Here is a 16,892-nt window from a genome sequence, read left to right on the forward strand (position 1 = left end):
CTGAATCATGTGATTTTGGTTTATGACAGTCAGTTTAATATTTTGTTTACACAAAAAATAATAGTACAAAAATATATATTTGTAAAAGGATCAAGGTATGATACATTAATTATAATTATTATTATTTTTTCTTTATCATAGTGATTTAGGTCGGTTTGATACCTACACTCACTGGCCACTTTATTAGGTACACCTTGCTAATACCAGGTTGGACACCCTTTTGCCTTCAGAACTACCTTAATTCTTTATTGCATTGATTCAACAAGGTGCTGGAAACATTCCTCAGATATTTTAGTCCATATTGACATGAAGCATCACTCAGTTTCAGCAGATTTGTCTGCTGCACATCCATGATGCGAATCTCCCGTTCCGCCACATCCCAAAGATGCTCTGGATTGAGATCTGGTGACTGTGGAGGCCATTTGAGTTGAGTGAACTCACTGTCATGTTCAAGAAACACGTTTGAGGTGATTTGAGCTTTTTGACATGCTGCGTTATCCTGCTGGAAGTAGCCATCAAAGATGGGAACTCTGTGGTCATAAAGGAATCATAGACTGTAAAAAAAGATGGACGACGCACCTTCACTCTCTTCCATTGCACTGACATCTTGCACTGATTTGGGACCTAATTCTGCACAGTAGTGTGTGTGATGTGGAGCCGTGGTATCAAGGCCCGTCTCGCAGAATCGGTTAGTACTGCAGAACAACTCGTATGTTGGTGTGAAATGAAATTAAATTAATTAAAGTTGAAGCTCCAATCTCCTCCCAAAAATCCACCCAAAAAGTCTGTTGGTGCCTCAGTGACTACTTCACTCAGAGAAGCTGTCAATCACTGCTGTCAATCATGATGTCACACTCACGTTGTTTATAGCATCAAATAAATAAGTCCATATTTATTTCAAAAATCAAATACTTAAACTTACATCAGCCTGATAAAAACTACTTAAAAGGACAGAAAACATCTTTGGAAAAAATTAATTTGAAGTGTGTAATTTGGTTTAGTTTGGCTAACGTCCCATTAGACTACATGGAGAGGGCGTGGTTTCTGACGTATACTGAGACCAACCATATGGGGGCAATCGAGACGCTTTGGTCAGCAACAATACTCAGGTAGGCTGTGGTATTTAAACAATGCTCAATTGATACTAAGGGGCACAAAGTGGGACAAGAAAATATCCCTAAATCATTACACCACCACCAGCAGCCTGAACCGTTGATAATAGGCAGCAGTTTCTGAAATACTCAGACCAGCCCGTCTGGCAACAACAACTATGGCACGTTCAAAGTCTCTTAAATTTACCTTCTTCCTCATTTTGATGTTCAGTTTGAAATTCGGTTACAGTTCAGATACAAATTGCCAAATAATGTGTGTGTGTGTGTGTGTGTGTGTGTGTGTGTGTGTGTGTGTGTGTGTGTGTGTGTGTGTGTGTGTGTGTGTGTGTGTGTGTGTGTGTGTGTGTGTGTGTGTGTGTGTGTGTGTGTGTGTGTGTGTGTGTGTGTGTGTGTGTGTGTGTGTGTGTGTGTGTGTGTGTGTGTGTGTGTGTGTGTGCGTGCGTGTGTGTCTGTGCCTGTGTCTGTGTGTAAAGCTCAATGGTGTCCTGCTGCTGATTGAGACTGTGCAATTAGCTTCCTCCATAGTGTGGGTGGTTAAATCCATCCACAGCACCCCTCCGTCTGCATCACTCTGATTCTGTGAGTGCCTTTATCAGCTTTATTGCGTGAGTACTGTTTCCTCAGCCTATCAGCTTGAGCCATATGTGCTTTGTCTTTGCAGCTCTCTCTCCGTCATTTTTACTGTAGGTGTTTTTAGATAGCTAAGTGGGTCTGTAGTGAAAACAATTATATGAATATGCTCGCTTGCTCTGCAAGCTGTTTTGGGGCACTTCCAACAGTCGGCTGAGATATGTGGCTCTCTACCCTCCAGACTAGTTGCCCTCAGAATCCCTCTCTCATTGTCTGTAAGGTTGCTTTGACTTCCTCGCTTTCTCCGGTGTATCGTTACAGTGATTTATTGTTCCAGTCGGATACATTGTCTGATTGATATGTACTCCAATGTACAGTCACAAACATAATAACTTTTTCCATGTCAACTGGCTGCACCTAACAGGAGGTCTGTGAAGTCTAAATGGTACACCGTAGTGTAATAGCTACGATGGCTGAGGCGTTCATGTTAATATTTGTGTCCAATAGCACTACAGAGATAGACAGAATAGCAATTTAGAAAAATAGAGGTTGCTGATTTGTTGTGTGGAAATGCAGAATAGAGCTCTCTTTTTAAAGCAGCATCAAACCCAATGTTTACTTTACCCGAATCCAGTGAGTGAAATAAGTGACATATTTTTCTGTCGTGTTCACTCGACAAAGCCCCTCTGAGCCACATAATTTTTGACACCATGATGAACTGATGAGTGTAGAAATCAGAGAGATGCTTGAGACAGATATTAGAGTCCCAGCACAGATGTGAAGATGCGCCTCCAGAACATGGGTGGAATTCTGAGTGGAAGTGTCGCTGAGCAACACTATTGGTGGTTCTCAGTCCTGGTCCTGGGGCTGCACTAATGCTGATTTCATTAAAAAAAAATATTTATATTTTATAATTATAATTATATTATTGAAGGTATATACATGCAGCTACATTTGAGTGTTTTTATTTCATTGTATGTTACTTAATCATTATTTTAGTGTAATGTATGTTGCCTTTTCATTGTACCATCTATGTTGTTACTGCATTTTACAGTAACAAACCAATTTTAACAACTCAAATATATTAACATTATATGATTTAATAACATAGGCAGTTATTAATATTTTTCTACCTTTTTTACAGGTCAGAAATCAATGCTGGACGTGAATCTAATGATTTACATTTACTGACCACAATATAAATCAATCTGGAAGCACACGCAAATGCACCGTGTAAGGAAGGGAGAGGAGAGGACAGGACAGCCTGCACACAAACTCTGTTCATCTTTGTCAAGGACAATTCATCTAAACGGATGAGCTCAGACAAGTCGGCTGGCTGTTTCCACTCGTCGGTTTTTGCGCCGGAGTTTTTGATTGGCTGATTGTATTATTGTATGCAAATCTGGTCGGGGTTGCAGCCAGTAGGTGAAAGGCTCGCGCTGGTGTGGCTCTCGAGACCCGAAGCGCGAGGTGAAGCCGCTTTCTGTTGAGCTGTCCACTCGATGAGGTGCTGAAACCAGGATTTTCACGTCAACCGACAGTTGGAAGGAATGGACTAACTCCGAGGACGCTTTACAGCAAAACCAAAACGGGATTGGATTTACTTCGCAGTTAACATTATTGCTCAAAACTCTATCGGAAATATCTTTCTGGATGACTTGTAGTTGGATTCACAGGTATGTTTTCTTCTTTCTATGATGTACTACATATCCTGTTGTGATGTAAGATCAAGCCTCGGGTCCGTTGATACAGAACGGATTAATTTCAGTGTGATTTAAACGCATTCACTGTATTATTTGTGCTTGCTTTTAGACTGGTATGCTGTTTTTCAAAGGGATTTAATAGAGAGGCACTGTGGAAACCACTTTCGCTGTAGAGTGTGAATAATTTAGCATATTGTGCAGTGACATTCAGCGTAGCGGGCACAACTGACTGAATGCCAGTAGCCGTGCTTGATGGAGCTTGATGAAGTTAGACGAGCTTTTTCCATCGACCGTTATCAGGGACAAGTTCACTCGTCGGTCGATCCGATGTCATGCTCCTTCAAACGGTGCTGCGATATTCCTCAAATGAACAAAGTAAATGTTAAGCGATCGTACGGGACCCTGGGCAAAGCTCGTGGCCGTTTAATTTAGCCGCAGGGTACTTAGCAAGTTGTTTTTCTTAGCACGCAAATCCTTGAGTGACACCGTGCGCGCGCGGGGGATTATACTCCTGTTTGCCTCGTGCAGATTAAATCTGGCGTGTGTGTGTATGGCGATCGCTGGTAATTGACGTGGCTGGCTGGAGACGGGCGACAAATTGGTGTCTGTAGTGCAATTATACGGAGCCGTTCATATAGGACGTGTTCTTGCGTTCAAAAACAGATCGAAGCGGCGCATCGCAACACAGCACAGGGCTCTCCCTACGCTTTTTAAGTAGTTTAACTGTTATAACTTGACAGCTGGATGAGATGATGCAAACAAAGACGTCTGTTTTACGTAGCCTGTTTGTACATAATTCGACTTTTTGAAAACATCGAGGATTTAATACAAGGACGCGTCCTGTGTAAACGGTTCAAACGCTTTAACGCGTTCAGACTCAAATTATGTTACATATATGACCATACTTTATTTGGGTGCAGCCATAAATTATGACAAATCAGTATATGATAATTTTACAGTTATTTCTAAGGTCCATTTTAACCAACATCGAGATTGTTGTGGTTTGCACTTGAGATATTACAAGAAACTTTGTCGATTATAAATTAATTAAAAATCCTTGTAAATATTGTTGTTCAGATTGTGTGATGTGGCACTCATAGATCAAATTAGCAGCATCTAATAATCCTGATAATTTGGTTGGCACCAAATTACATAACCAAAACTTCCAAGAACATTTGAATGTGATGTCCGTTAGAATGGACACTGGGTCTAAATGGGTTAAACATGACATGCATCACATCACTGTAAGATATGTATCACCATGTTCACAAGGTAGGTATAGATTTTTTTTTAACTGCCTATTTTCTAATCGAAAGTGGTCATCAATCAATAGTTCTTGTTTTCTTCAAAGTTGATAGGTTGTTGGTGTAATTTTAAAATTGTATTTCATTTATTGCAGCAACATTAGACAACAAGACCTCAAGAGACAGCATTTTAGATTTGAAGCCAAGTTGTCACCATTTAGTCTGTGCCATGTTTTCAAGCTCTCCTGTTTTTTTTTTCAGCTCCTGTCCTGTTGGTTTGGCTTTGCAAGGAATATTTTGATTTTTTCCTTGATTTCGCAGTCAGGCATTGACATCTGCTCTTCCAAGCTTTTGTTTGAAGCCAGTGATTTGTGTACACTGTTTGACTCCAGTTTATTTACAAAGTGAAAGGTATAACAGCTAAACTTGACTTTATATTATAAAAAATCACAGCAAAGAGTAAAAACAGAAAGGTGGGTGGAAATGCACGGCACCACCTTCTCAGCGTATGACTGATGAGGCTCATAGTTAATGTATGAGAATTCAGTGAGGGTCAGCTACTATATGAGCTCCCATTGCTTTTCTGCTCGAGTCATTCTAATGCACACCAAATTCTCCATCAAACAAGTATAGGTGCAATCCTGGCACTTTTTCTATAGCGCTTAGTAGCAAAGGATGCATTTTAGACAAAGGCTCTACAGGGAACTCACACAGTGCAGAAAGCGAGAGGAACAACACACATTTGCTTCTCCCACAAGATCCAAACATGCATACTTGCACATATAGAAACAAAAATTAAGCCTCAGATCTGACAAACACATATTAAAGAGCACTGAGTAGGCCATTAAATATGCCTCGAAAGCAGATGTCCCTCAAAAAATCTGTAAGAAACTATGAAACCTAGCCAGAGAGATTGAGGGAAAAAAAATACTAATTGGAAATATATCAATTTACATCGGCAGAAGGGAAAATGTACTGCAAGTACATCCTCAGCACTCGATTTTCTCGTAATACTGTACATGAGACCACATTATCCTTCCTCATTCTGTAGCAAGACCTCACCCTCTCACTTTTCTCCAACTCTCTACTTTGAATGTTTCAGCTGCAGGTAGAAGAGCTACTGTAATGCTGTGCTGTGAACTGATGGGAGAAACGCTGCTCATAGTGGAAATAAATGTTGGCACCATTACGCATGAGAGTGGTTTTGCATGCGAGGCGGGAAGGCTTCCGTTACATCATCTAAAACAGGAAACTACTTAAAGGGACAGTTTAGCTAGAAATTAAAAGATTATTCACCCTCATGTTGTTTTCCTCCAAACCTGTTAGACTTTTTTCAGAAGAAGATTCTGCTAAATGTCCATATAAACAAAAATATTTGGACCCCAACATTCTTTAAAATATCTTATTTTGTGTTCTCTGAAGAAAGTGTAACAGCTTGGGCCCTATCATACACCCGGCGCAATGCAGAGTCAGACGCAACGCAAGTGTTTTTTGCTAGTTTCAGCCCAACACAGTTATCATTTTCACGTCCTACGCCACGTTGTTTAAATAGCAATTTGCGCCTATTTGTGCACCCATGGGCTGCTGGTCTGGAAATGAGGTGTGTTCAGGTGCATTGTTGGTGCGTTGCTATTTTGAGACAACTCAAATAGACTGAGCCATTGACCAACTGAAACCTGGTCTAAAGTCAATGGCACAGAAATTTTTATTTATTTATTTGAGTGCGTTAGTAATGTGCGCCTATAGGCGGGTCAACAACGGACATAGACTCATAGACTCTGCTTATTACACATGCAGGGACCTAAAGTAGCACACAAACTTGGCAAATATTAAAAATAAAAGGATTACAATGTAAAAGATTTATACTGTGTACATAAAGATGGTGGAATCTGGATTGTCCCGTAGATGGTCTGCTTGGACGCTTTAACCTCATGCAGAGGCAGATCCGTTTCCTCTCTGGAGAAGCGTTCAGTCTTTCCGCTTGCAAATTCCGCCATGTAAATAGCGAATCCACCATGACGTGAGCGCAACTGGCTTTTAAAGGGAATGGGAGATGAGACTCAAAAGTTACGCCCAAAACACACCCATTACTCATTAAGAGAATAGGGATAACCGACCATTTTTCTAGTTGTTAAACTAGCAAAAATGGATTCGGACACACACTAAGTGCACTTGCGCCGTGCACTTTAGACCAGTGGTTTTCAAACTTTTTGTGTGTGTGGACCAGTATTTGTAATCAAGAATTTTTCGCAGACCACCTCATAATACACATAATAAAATATGTCTACACACAGTCCTACCTGAATTAATCCGCACCTCTAAATAGGCTTACTAGCACTAAAACTATAACTGATCATCACATCAGTAGTACAACAGGCTTGTTAAAAGAAAGTTTACTGGACTCAACGGCTGCCACATATTTCATCTATTTATTTACTCAAGCGCGTTCATTTGAAGGTTCATTTGAACAACAGGCTTATTTCCATAGCAAAGGAGTATGAAATCTATACAGTAATAAGAACACTTGGATATAGTCATCATTTCAAAACCTTTGGCAATTTTAGGGGATTATTAATCTTCAGAGTTTTACAAGTCCTCAAAAAGTAGGCTTGAGTTTGTCCACTTAACAGCACATCCGCAAAACATTTCAGAAACGCGAGATCAAGAAACTAACTGGAAATTAAAATAATAACAGGCCTTATTCATTCCATTTATAAACATTTCGTTACCTCTGCCTCTTTTCTCTTCAGATAACCTGTTGCTATCCACTGATCCATGTTGTGGTTCTAAACTTGAACGTCACGGCCGAGCAGTGTTGCCAGATTGGACTAAAAACTTCCAGCCAAACTACAGCTTAAAACACGCCCATTTAAAAAAATACTAGCCCAAAATACTGTTATTAAAACTGTTATACAATAAAACTTATATTGTTTATATTGTTATATTTTAAACTTAATTTATTTTCTTATTAAACAAACAGATTAACAAATCGCAGAGCATCATGCTCACACCACAGTTCCAGTGCATCTTTTTTAAAATGTAAATAATAATTTTAATAAAACACAAGGTCTACATCGGAAACCTAAGAAGGGGACAACAGTTTTTATTGTTCTTGTGCTCAGGGATTAAAGTTCTCCGTCGCTATGACGGATTTCCGTTAATTGCAGCGAGTCTATGACGGATTTCCGTCAACTGCAGGGTTCCCGTCTGTCCTTAATATCTTAAGTTCACTTTTCATAATTTTAAGGCTGTAAATAGGCTTTCATTTCTCAAATAGTGTGATAAATGTCTTAGTTTTAGTTTGAATAGGTCTTAAATTAAGGAAAGACGAGGTGTATTCACCCTACTGAGGGGAATGTGATAAAGCCTGGATTGGAGCGAAAGCACGTTCCTCTATCCACTCTAAGCATTCTGTAACCACTTTCGCTTATGGGCCAGTCCGGGTTTTCAATTCCCTCTCACGGAAAAACTGCGCCATGTTCACTCAATTAATCTTAGTTTTGGAGAAGTGCATGTCAGGCTACAGCTGGTTCACTGTGGTCCGAATCCAAGCGCGTTTGTCCCTGCGCCCCCCGCAGCGTTGGTCTGGTTTCACACTCAACTTGATTCTATCGAACCCTGGTGCGTTTGCGTGCATATTACGTCATCGCAAACGTGCACGGCGCATGATAGAAAACAGAACGTGGGCCAATATTGGCCGTTCCTCAATACCAAGTACGCAAACTTCGGACTTGCGTCCTTGGTAGTTCAGACTTGCCAAGTTCGACTCAGGAGAACCGAACTCCCGAGGATGAGAGGACGTGAGTCAGGTTATTCTCCAAATGGAACAGCGCGTTCTTGATCGCGTCACTCAGCTCGCTCTGGCTACTCCGTTTATATCTTTATGTATATTTTAAGGCAACAATAAAACGAAATATGGTATAAAATAGGTACAACTCTGCCTCTTTTCATCAACAATAAAACGAAATATATATAAAACACCTCTTTTCATTTATAAATGAACATATTAATGGCCACACAAATGTGGTTCAGGCAACGCACATTGATTATCTTCGCTGCATATATTTATAACAACACGAAATATAAAACAAAACCCTGCTTCTTTTTGTTTTCATTTCAAAAATATGAAACATTATTGATCATTAAAACGATACTCGGTTACTAAACGTAACCTCGGTTCTCTCTAGAGAGGGAACGAGTATTGCGTAAGTTTAGCTTACGCTACGGGAAAGATTCATCTTCTCGAGATATTGAAGCCAAAAAATTATCCTTAATTTTGTATTCATTGTCAACGCAGTGCAGCAGCTAGCAGACCTAGAGCAGGCCATCTCGCGTGCTCATTGGCTCCCCTGCGGTCAACTGCTGCAGCCTACCAGTCAACACGTCAGCCCGGCGTGACGTCACGCCCAATGAAGGGCGCCCGCGCCTTCATAGCGTCACAGCCCGCCGGAATGGGCGTGGCTTAGCGTCTATAAAATTAGGGGCTTTAGGCTGACTTCCCTAGTTTTTCGTCGACTGAAGCGAAGTCGCTCGTGGCGCGAGCACGGCCGGTTAAGCAATACTCGTTCCCTCTCTAGAGAGAACTGAGGTTACGTTTAGTAACCGAGTATCGTTCTCTTACGAGAGGTTCTCTCGTTTTGCGTGAGTTTAGCTTACGCTATGGGAATACTTTGTCAATGCCGTGCGCGCCAAGCATCCACCATGAGACCCTGAACTTTCAGGGGAACCCCATTAGTGGAAAAAATAAGGTGGCCAGCCACGCGGGCCATCACTTGTACATAAGCACACATAGGGAATACAGAGCAGCGCGCCGGTCTGTATAGGCACATGGCACATTCCCTACTAGTGCAGCTCAACCAGGAGAGCTGAGTCACGTGAGAGTGATCTGAGCATGAAGATCTGGGCAGAATACACCTCTCCTTCAAACTGACAAAAGTTTTAGCCTGCAAGGCAGGAACTTCTAGGTTATAAAACCTGACAAAGGTAGATGGAGAGCTCCAGCCCGCCGCTACACATATGTCATGGACAGAAATCCCACTGGACCATGCCCACGATGAGGCCACGCCTCTCGTGGAATGAGCCCTGATGCCCAGAGGGCATTGCAGACCTTTTGACGCGTAAGCAGCTGCTATAGCGTCCACTATCCATCTGGACAGGCTCTGTTTCGAGGAGGCGAGACCCTTGGTGCGCCCACCAAACGAAACAAAAAGCTGTTCTGAACGCCTGAAAGAGGCGGAGCGCGTAATGTAAAATCTCAGCGCCCTGACAGGGCAGAGGAGATTCACCTCGCTTTCGCTGTCAGATGCTGGCAGAGCTGACAGCGAAATAACTTGCGCTTTGAATGGAGTGCCCATCACTTAAGGAACATAGCCATGTCTAGGTCTGAGGATGACTTTAGAGTCATTCGGCCCGAACTCAAGACACGACGCGGGTCCCCCACACGTTTTACTGACGACAGTGCAGTCAGAAAAACGGTTTTCAGTGATGGATATTTCAACCCCACGGAGTCTAGTGGTTAAAATGGAAAGGCTTTCAGGGCCTCGAGGGCCAATGAAAGATCCCACATAGGAACCGAGGGGGGGCGCGGCGGGTTCATCCTTCTATCTCCTCTAAGGAAGCGGATGACCAACTCATGTCTTCCCAGTGACTGGCCATGCGTCGATTCTGCGAATGCTGCCACGGCCGCCACGTATACTTTGAGCGTGGATGGGGACCTCCCCTTATCCAACAGCTCTTGTAGGAAGGTGAGCAGATGCGCCACCCCGCATGTCCGTGGGTCCAGACTTCTGTCGGTGCACCATCCGGAGAACACCGACCATTTAGACGCGTAGAGCCTTCTCGTCGCTATGCGTGCAGAGACCAGCGCTCTGGATGGGGATGCCAGATCGCGCCGCGAGCCCCAGAGAGGAGATCTGCCCTCACCGGAATCGGCCACGGAGCTGTAAGTGACAGCCGTGCTAGTTCCGGGAACCAAATCTGATTCTCCCAACGCGGGGCTATGAGGAGCACTGAGTGGCGCGTTTCCCTGATTCTCGTGATCACCTGTGGTAACAGAGAGACCAGAGGGAAAGCATATAGCGGGAGGCTGGGCCAAACCTGGGCCAGCGCGTCCCCGTCCTTCGAGAAGAACGTCGGGCATTGAGCGTTGTCTTTTGACCCAAATAGGTCGACTTCCGCTCTGCCGAATAGGCGCCACAGCTTCTGGACCGTTTGGGGGTGCAGGGACCATTCCCCTGGGAGAACATTGTCCCTGGACAGTTTGTCTGGGCCGTCGTTCAAATGGCCAGGCACATGAGCCGCCGTCAGCGAACGCAGGTGCATCTGAGACCAAATAAGGAGGCGTTCCGTCAGATTGCAGAGATTTCTGGATCTGACACCGCCCTGACGGTTTACATAGGATACCACAGACATGTTGTCCGAGCGGACAAGAACATGTTGGTCCTGTATGAACGGGAGGAAGCGTTTCAGCGCGTTCTCGACCGCTATCATTTCCAGACAGTTTATGTGAAAAAACTTCTCTTAGTCTGACCACTGGCCGAAGACCGGTCTGCCCTCGAACAGCGCGCCCCAACCCGAGTTGGACGCGTCTGTCGAAATGACTTTCCGATAAGAGATGTTTCCCATCATCACTCCCTGCTGGTACCAGTCGGCTACTAACCAGGGCTGCAGAGTCGCTATGCAGGTCTGAGTCACTCTGATTTTCTGGCCGCCAGAAACCCAGGCTCGGCGGGACGCGCGAGCATTCAACCAGCGTTGGAGCGGGCGCATGCGCAGTAGGCCCAGCTGAAGCACCGCTGCAGCTGATGCCATACAGCCCAACATCCTTTGAAATGTTTTCAAAGGCAGAAAGCTGCCCTTCTGGAAAGATGCGGCTAGGTGGCGAACACGGCGCGCACGCTGTGTCGATAAACGAGCCGTCATGATCACCGAGTCCAGTTCTATTCCTAAAAAGGAAATTGACTGGCTGGGCAGTAATGAGCTCTTGGTCCAGAAGCACTGTTCTGTGAGATAGCAGTTCTGTCTCTGACTGTGCCAATATCAGCCAATCGTCCAGATAGTTCATTATTCGCAGCCCCTGACTTCTCAGGGGGGCGAGCGCCGCATCCATGCACTTCGTAAATGTACGGGACACTAGGGACAGGCCGAATGGCAGGACGGTGTATTGATATACCTGACCGTCGAAGGCGAATCTCAAAAATTGCCTGTGACAGGGTATTATCTGAATCTTCAGATCTAGAGAAATAAACCAGTCCCTCGGGCGAACGTGCGCGAGGATTTTCCTGGTCGTAAGCATTTTGAATGGTCTTTTCGCAAGCACTTTGTTCAAATGTCTCAGATCTAGGATAGGTCTGAAGGCTCCGTCCTTCTTGGGTACGAGAAAATATCGGCTGTAAAAACCTGACTCGCTCAGAGAAGGCGGTACCTTTTCTATAGCCCCTTTGCACAGCAGCTTTGCTATTTCTGCGTGAAGTAGGTGTGCTACTTCCGCATTCACTATCGTCGCGGTCCGGGCTTGAAAGCTCGGGGGACGGCGAATGAATTGAAGTGTATAGCCCTGCTTTATTGTGCTCAGCACCCATTCTGAAATCCCTGGGATAGTTTCCCACGCAACTATGTGAGCCGCTAGGGGGCGAATGGCCTCCGGGTTCAGATAGCCGCCATTTATGGGCTTGTGAAACTGAACCGGAGCCGAAAGCGTGGCGCGCGCGCTCTCAAGCAAGCGTGAACGCTCTCTGGAGGGCACGAGACTTACATTCATAACCTGCTTTTTTGATTATGTAACAGAGCGGGCAGATAGTGGGATCAGTTTATACTCTTTCTGAGATTTTTCTGGGTCGCCGTGAAAACAGCGTTTTTTGTGCAGGCAGGAGGGTGAACAAACCGGCTCGTTGGCTGCTAAATGAACCACTGCAGTAGCCTGTTGAAGGGGACTGACGGGGAAATAAACTTTGACGGCGGTCCGGCCGTAGTGGGACAATCACGTCTTTTCTCTCTCTTTGTTAGGAGGGCTTTGCGTGCTCAGACTTCAGCGCGATCTTCTGCCGAGGCCCTCTGGGGGGCGACGGTCTGTGATGGCTGTCTGAGCGCGACCTAGGGCGGCCGCCCTGACGTCGCTGCGAAGGCTGAGGCTGTGCTGGACGCTGGGCGCTGGCTCGCACAGGAGGCTGGGTTTGTCTCTCGCGAGAGCGGCCTGTAGCGGAGCTCGAGCGTCGCGGCAGGAAGAGGTTCATGGCCTGAGTGGTCTTCTGTACCTCAGAAAAATGGTCAACGATCCCGTTCACCGCTGGGCCGAAGAGACCAGTGGGGGAGAGCGGCGCATTCAGGAAGGTGGCTCGCTCAGTTTCCCTCATATCCGCGAGTGTCAATCAGAGGTGCACCTCTGTTAGTCAACGCAATGGCTTGAGCTGCGGTTTTAGTGGCGAGGAGAGAGAGATCCGTCGCACTTCTCAGGTCTGTAACCGCAGCTGGATCCTGGCCCTTCTCATCCCATTCACGGAGGAGGTCGGCTTGCAGGATCTGTAGCACAGCCATGGAGTGGAGAGCAGACGCTGCCTGGCCAGAGGTGGCATATATGCGCGGCATATATGCTGCAAGGCGGAAGTGGCTCTGCAGGCTTTTGACGGGAGGGCTGACCGTGACCGTCATCTCGCGGAGGGCGGGCAAAGGTGCGCTGCGACCGCCTCTTCCACAGGGGGAATAGCCGTGTACCCTTTCTAGGCGGCGCCGTCCACTTGGAAGAGCGACGCAGAGGCCTGGGACTGAAGTCTCGAGGAGAATGGTGCATTCCATGACTTCGTCAGCTCCGAGTGAAGTTCAGGCAGGAATGGAGCGGGCCTGCTTGCTGAAGCTGCATGGCGGCGACTTTGAAGGAAACAGCCGTCGAGCCTGTCCGGCGCGAGTTCCTTCAGCAGCGACCACTCGAGCCCGAGACGGTCAACAGCCTGTGTCAGCAGGCGCATCAGTTCCGCATCAGCTCCAGCGCGAGTACGGGTGGATTCCTGGATCGACGAGGAGGCGGAGTGAAGCGACCATTCCTCGATGTCTGATGCCAGGATGGAGCAGCAGTCTCTCGTGGCGTGTCCCTCGGCCTCATCCTCAGATGCGACGGCAGTGAGGCTCGTGAGGAGGGGCGGGGAAGGCGAAAGCGAGGCTCGAGGGAGGTTCTCCGGTGAGCGCGTCGCTGTGGCCACAGGTTCCGGCTGTCTCAGGGAACGGCGCTTCTTCCTGCGCGGTCCCACAGAGGGCGGATTGACTGTTGCGGTGTTGAAGGCTTCGAGTCGAGCCCGCAGGGTCGACAGCGGAAGCGCTTCACAGAGCTCGCAGCCCCCGGATGCGAGGGCGAGCTCTGCATGTTCCAGGCCCAGGCAGAGAGCGCAGATCAAGTGGCGGCCTCCGGCGCTGAGCGGGGCTCTACACGAGCCGCAGGAAGCGTGAGGCATCTTTAAAAAGACATTCGCTGCTCTTTTAGAATAGGTTAGCAAGGTAAAGGATACGTCGCCAGATAGCGTAGCTCGCACGGATGGCTGAAGGTGGCAAAGACGGCCGGCTTCCTCAGCGCTGGGGGAAGCTGGCTGTTCGCTGTTCGACGGCGGCGGTGCTTCTCTCAGATCCAGCGACGCGAAGAACTCGCTGAAGAGACGAAAAATCAGGGAAGTCAGTTAGAATATATAACATTACACAACCCTGTCTCTTTTTGTTAAATGTCAGTTTTAATGATTAATAATATCCAGTATAAAAGTATAAGTAGCCTAATAGGTAGGCTATAAGAAGCTATGCAATGAGAAATAAAGCAAACAATTCAGTCAAACATTAGTCAGCTCTCTAATAGGCTACAAACTTAAAGTTAAATAGCCTAAATATAAAGTTATGAAACTTCACTTTGCCCTCAGCCAAAACGATTTGCCATGGAACAAACTATATATTAATGTAGTTTAGCATTGTTTGGTCTTATAAGATAAATAAAAATATGCACTAAAAAGTTATGTAGATGGTTGAGTATTTGTCAAGCTAAGTAATTTTTTTTCATAGATTAAAATAGCTTTTAAAATATATAAACTGGCAAAATTAAAGCGGTTTACAACATCTCCCCTTAAAACGCTATTGGTCTCGACTATTTAAATAAAGTTAAAGGAATATGACTTGGCCAGAAAAAAATTTCAGTCAGAAGAATTTTTTTCACTTTAATCCCTGTGTGCTACTATTGTCAGAACTACAGTTCTTCTCTAATAGGCCAATTCTCAAATAATTTCATTACACTTTACTTTTTGTATTAGTGCTTAAAAATGTGTGCTTTATTTACAACTAATTACATTTTTTATATTATTATTAAAATTATTATTATTATTATTATTATTATTATTATTATTATTATTATTATTATTATTATTATTTAACTTATAGGCCACTGGGCAAATCAAGATGAATTCTCATTTTTTTCCTTCTTTTAATTTTAAATAAAATAACGACTGTGTAGCAATGTACAGGGAAGAAGGAGGCGGGAACCGGCGAACAATCAAATAAACTTTATTTAAAATAAAACAAACAAACCAAAATACCGCCAGCAGCCCCTCGCGGACGACTGCTGGCTAAAATAAAATACAAAAACAAAAACCAAACACAACTAAAACACAGGCCTGTTCCTCTCTCCATCATCAACGTCGTCGCTCCCCCTTTATGCTTCCGCTCCTCCGTGAGAGATGCGAGACCGGTGTGCTTCACAGGTGCTGCTCATTAGCAATCGCACCACCGGCCTCGCGCCGTTCTCTCACGTCCCTCGGCCGTCCTGTTCGCCACAGACTGAATGATACACTGAATTGTCACTAGACACTACATCAGCTACCTGTAGCCTATATGTTATTAGGTTTAAAAAAATTATCAAACATGACATCAGAATTATACAGCAAAATAAAAGTGTGCTATAAAAGCATAAACACGCTTACCTTTTAATATGGAGTCCTCCGCAGAACTGATGAAAACGTATTTACAAAATGTCTTTGACTCATCGCCTACCACGGGTACAATCCATGTTTTCAGAGACGGGTCGCTCTCTCATTCCTTTCTGTAGGACTTTTTATATTTACCCCACTTTGGCATGATGATGATGAATGATGATGATAAATTCAGTTTTGACAATATAACGAATAGAACGATTAGCCTACAACAACCCGCCAATCAAGCTTGAAGTCCGATTGGACAGGATTCCCCTGAACCTTATTGGCTAACCTGAACCATACCTAATTTAAACGTCATCCTACATTAAATAATTTATTTTATAGTTCGTTTTCATGAAAAATATAAAAACATATTGTTTATAGTTAAAAATAAAAACCCGCCCGTTGCATCAAAAACCAGCCCAAATTTTAAAGACCCGCCCAATGCATTTTTTTCCTGACGGACGTGACCAAAAGGAGGCCAATTGGGCGGGAACCCACCCAATCTGGCAACACTGCGGCCGAGCGCCACTAGCCTATTTTAGTAATCAGTAACTTGACAATTTAATTTAAATTTTATATCAATATATGTACATTTCCGAAATGCACTTTCTGTAAAGCTGCTTTGAGACAATGTGTATTGTGAAAAGCGCTATACAAATAAATTTGAATTGAATTGAATTGAATAGGCCTACATATTATTTAGACTTTTTATTTTATATGAGAATTTTTCCTGGTAAAATGAAGGTAAAAAAATATTTTATATTTTATTTTGCCTTTCCACGGACCACCTGCAGTACCCTCACGGACCACTAGTGGTCCACAGTTTGGAAATTGCTGCTTTAGACCATGCGCTTAGATCGTTAAAATAGGGCCCCTTGAAGGTTAGTAATTGATGGCAGAATTTCTATTTTTTTAGGTGAACTGTCCCTTTAACATGCATGCCAGTAATGGATCAGAATGAGGCATTAATCATTTTCCTTAGAAATAACAGCCTTGTTTTTCATTTTCATCATCACTATCTTCTTCATCATCAGCAAAATCGGCAGCCATAGCTGCATGTTCATCATCATCATCATCATCACCACCATCATTGTCTTCCTGATTTTCTCATTTTCCGCCTTCATCACAACTCGTGGAATCGTTACTGTGCGAGCATAATAGTAGCCTGAGATTTGCAGTTGTTTACTGCGCTGAAAGGCACTGCACTCACACGATTAGGCATGTGCCGGTATCAAATTTTCATGCTGCGATTAATTGATTGAGCTTTTATCACGGTATACGGTATTATCACGATATTTTAATTGCACAAGAGAAACAGACGGATTGGGG

The 16,892-nt window shown here is 44.5% G+C and overlaps 1 protein-coding gene across 2 annotated transcripts in view; it reads left to right on the forward strand.

Moving 5' to 3' along the window:
• The first annotated feature begins 2,826 nt into the window (after nt 1–2,826).
• Nucleotides 2,827–16,892, forward strand: part of fstl5 (follistatin-like 5) — a 173,642-nt gene continuing 159,576 nt past the window's right edge. For both annotated transcript variants that reach the window (XM_077247697.1, XM_077247698.1), the window contains exon 1: nt 2,827–3,358. In XM_077247697.1, the coding sequence (XP_077103812.1) occupies nt 3,336–3,358 (23 nt within the window). In that variant the 5' untranslated portion in view covers nt 2,827–3,335. The remainder of the gene's footprint in view (nt 3,359–16,892) is intronic.

The sequence above is a fragment of the Siphateles boraxobius genome, unplaced genomic scaffold (assembly GCF_051911475.1).
Source record: "Siphateles boraxobius isolate OS27281-9 unplaced genomic scaffold, OSU_SipBor_1 3, whole genome shotgun sequence".
Taxonomy (NCBI): domain Eukaryota; kingdom Metazoa; phylum Chordata; class Actinopteri; order Cypriniformes; family Leuciscidae; genus Siphateles; species Siphateles boraxobius.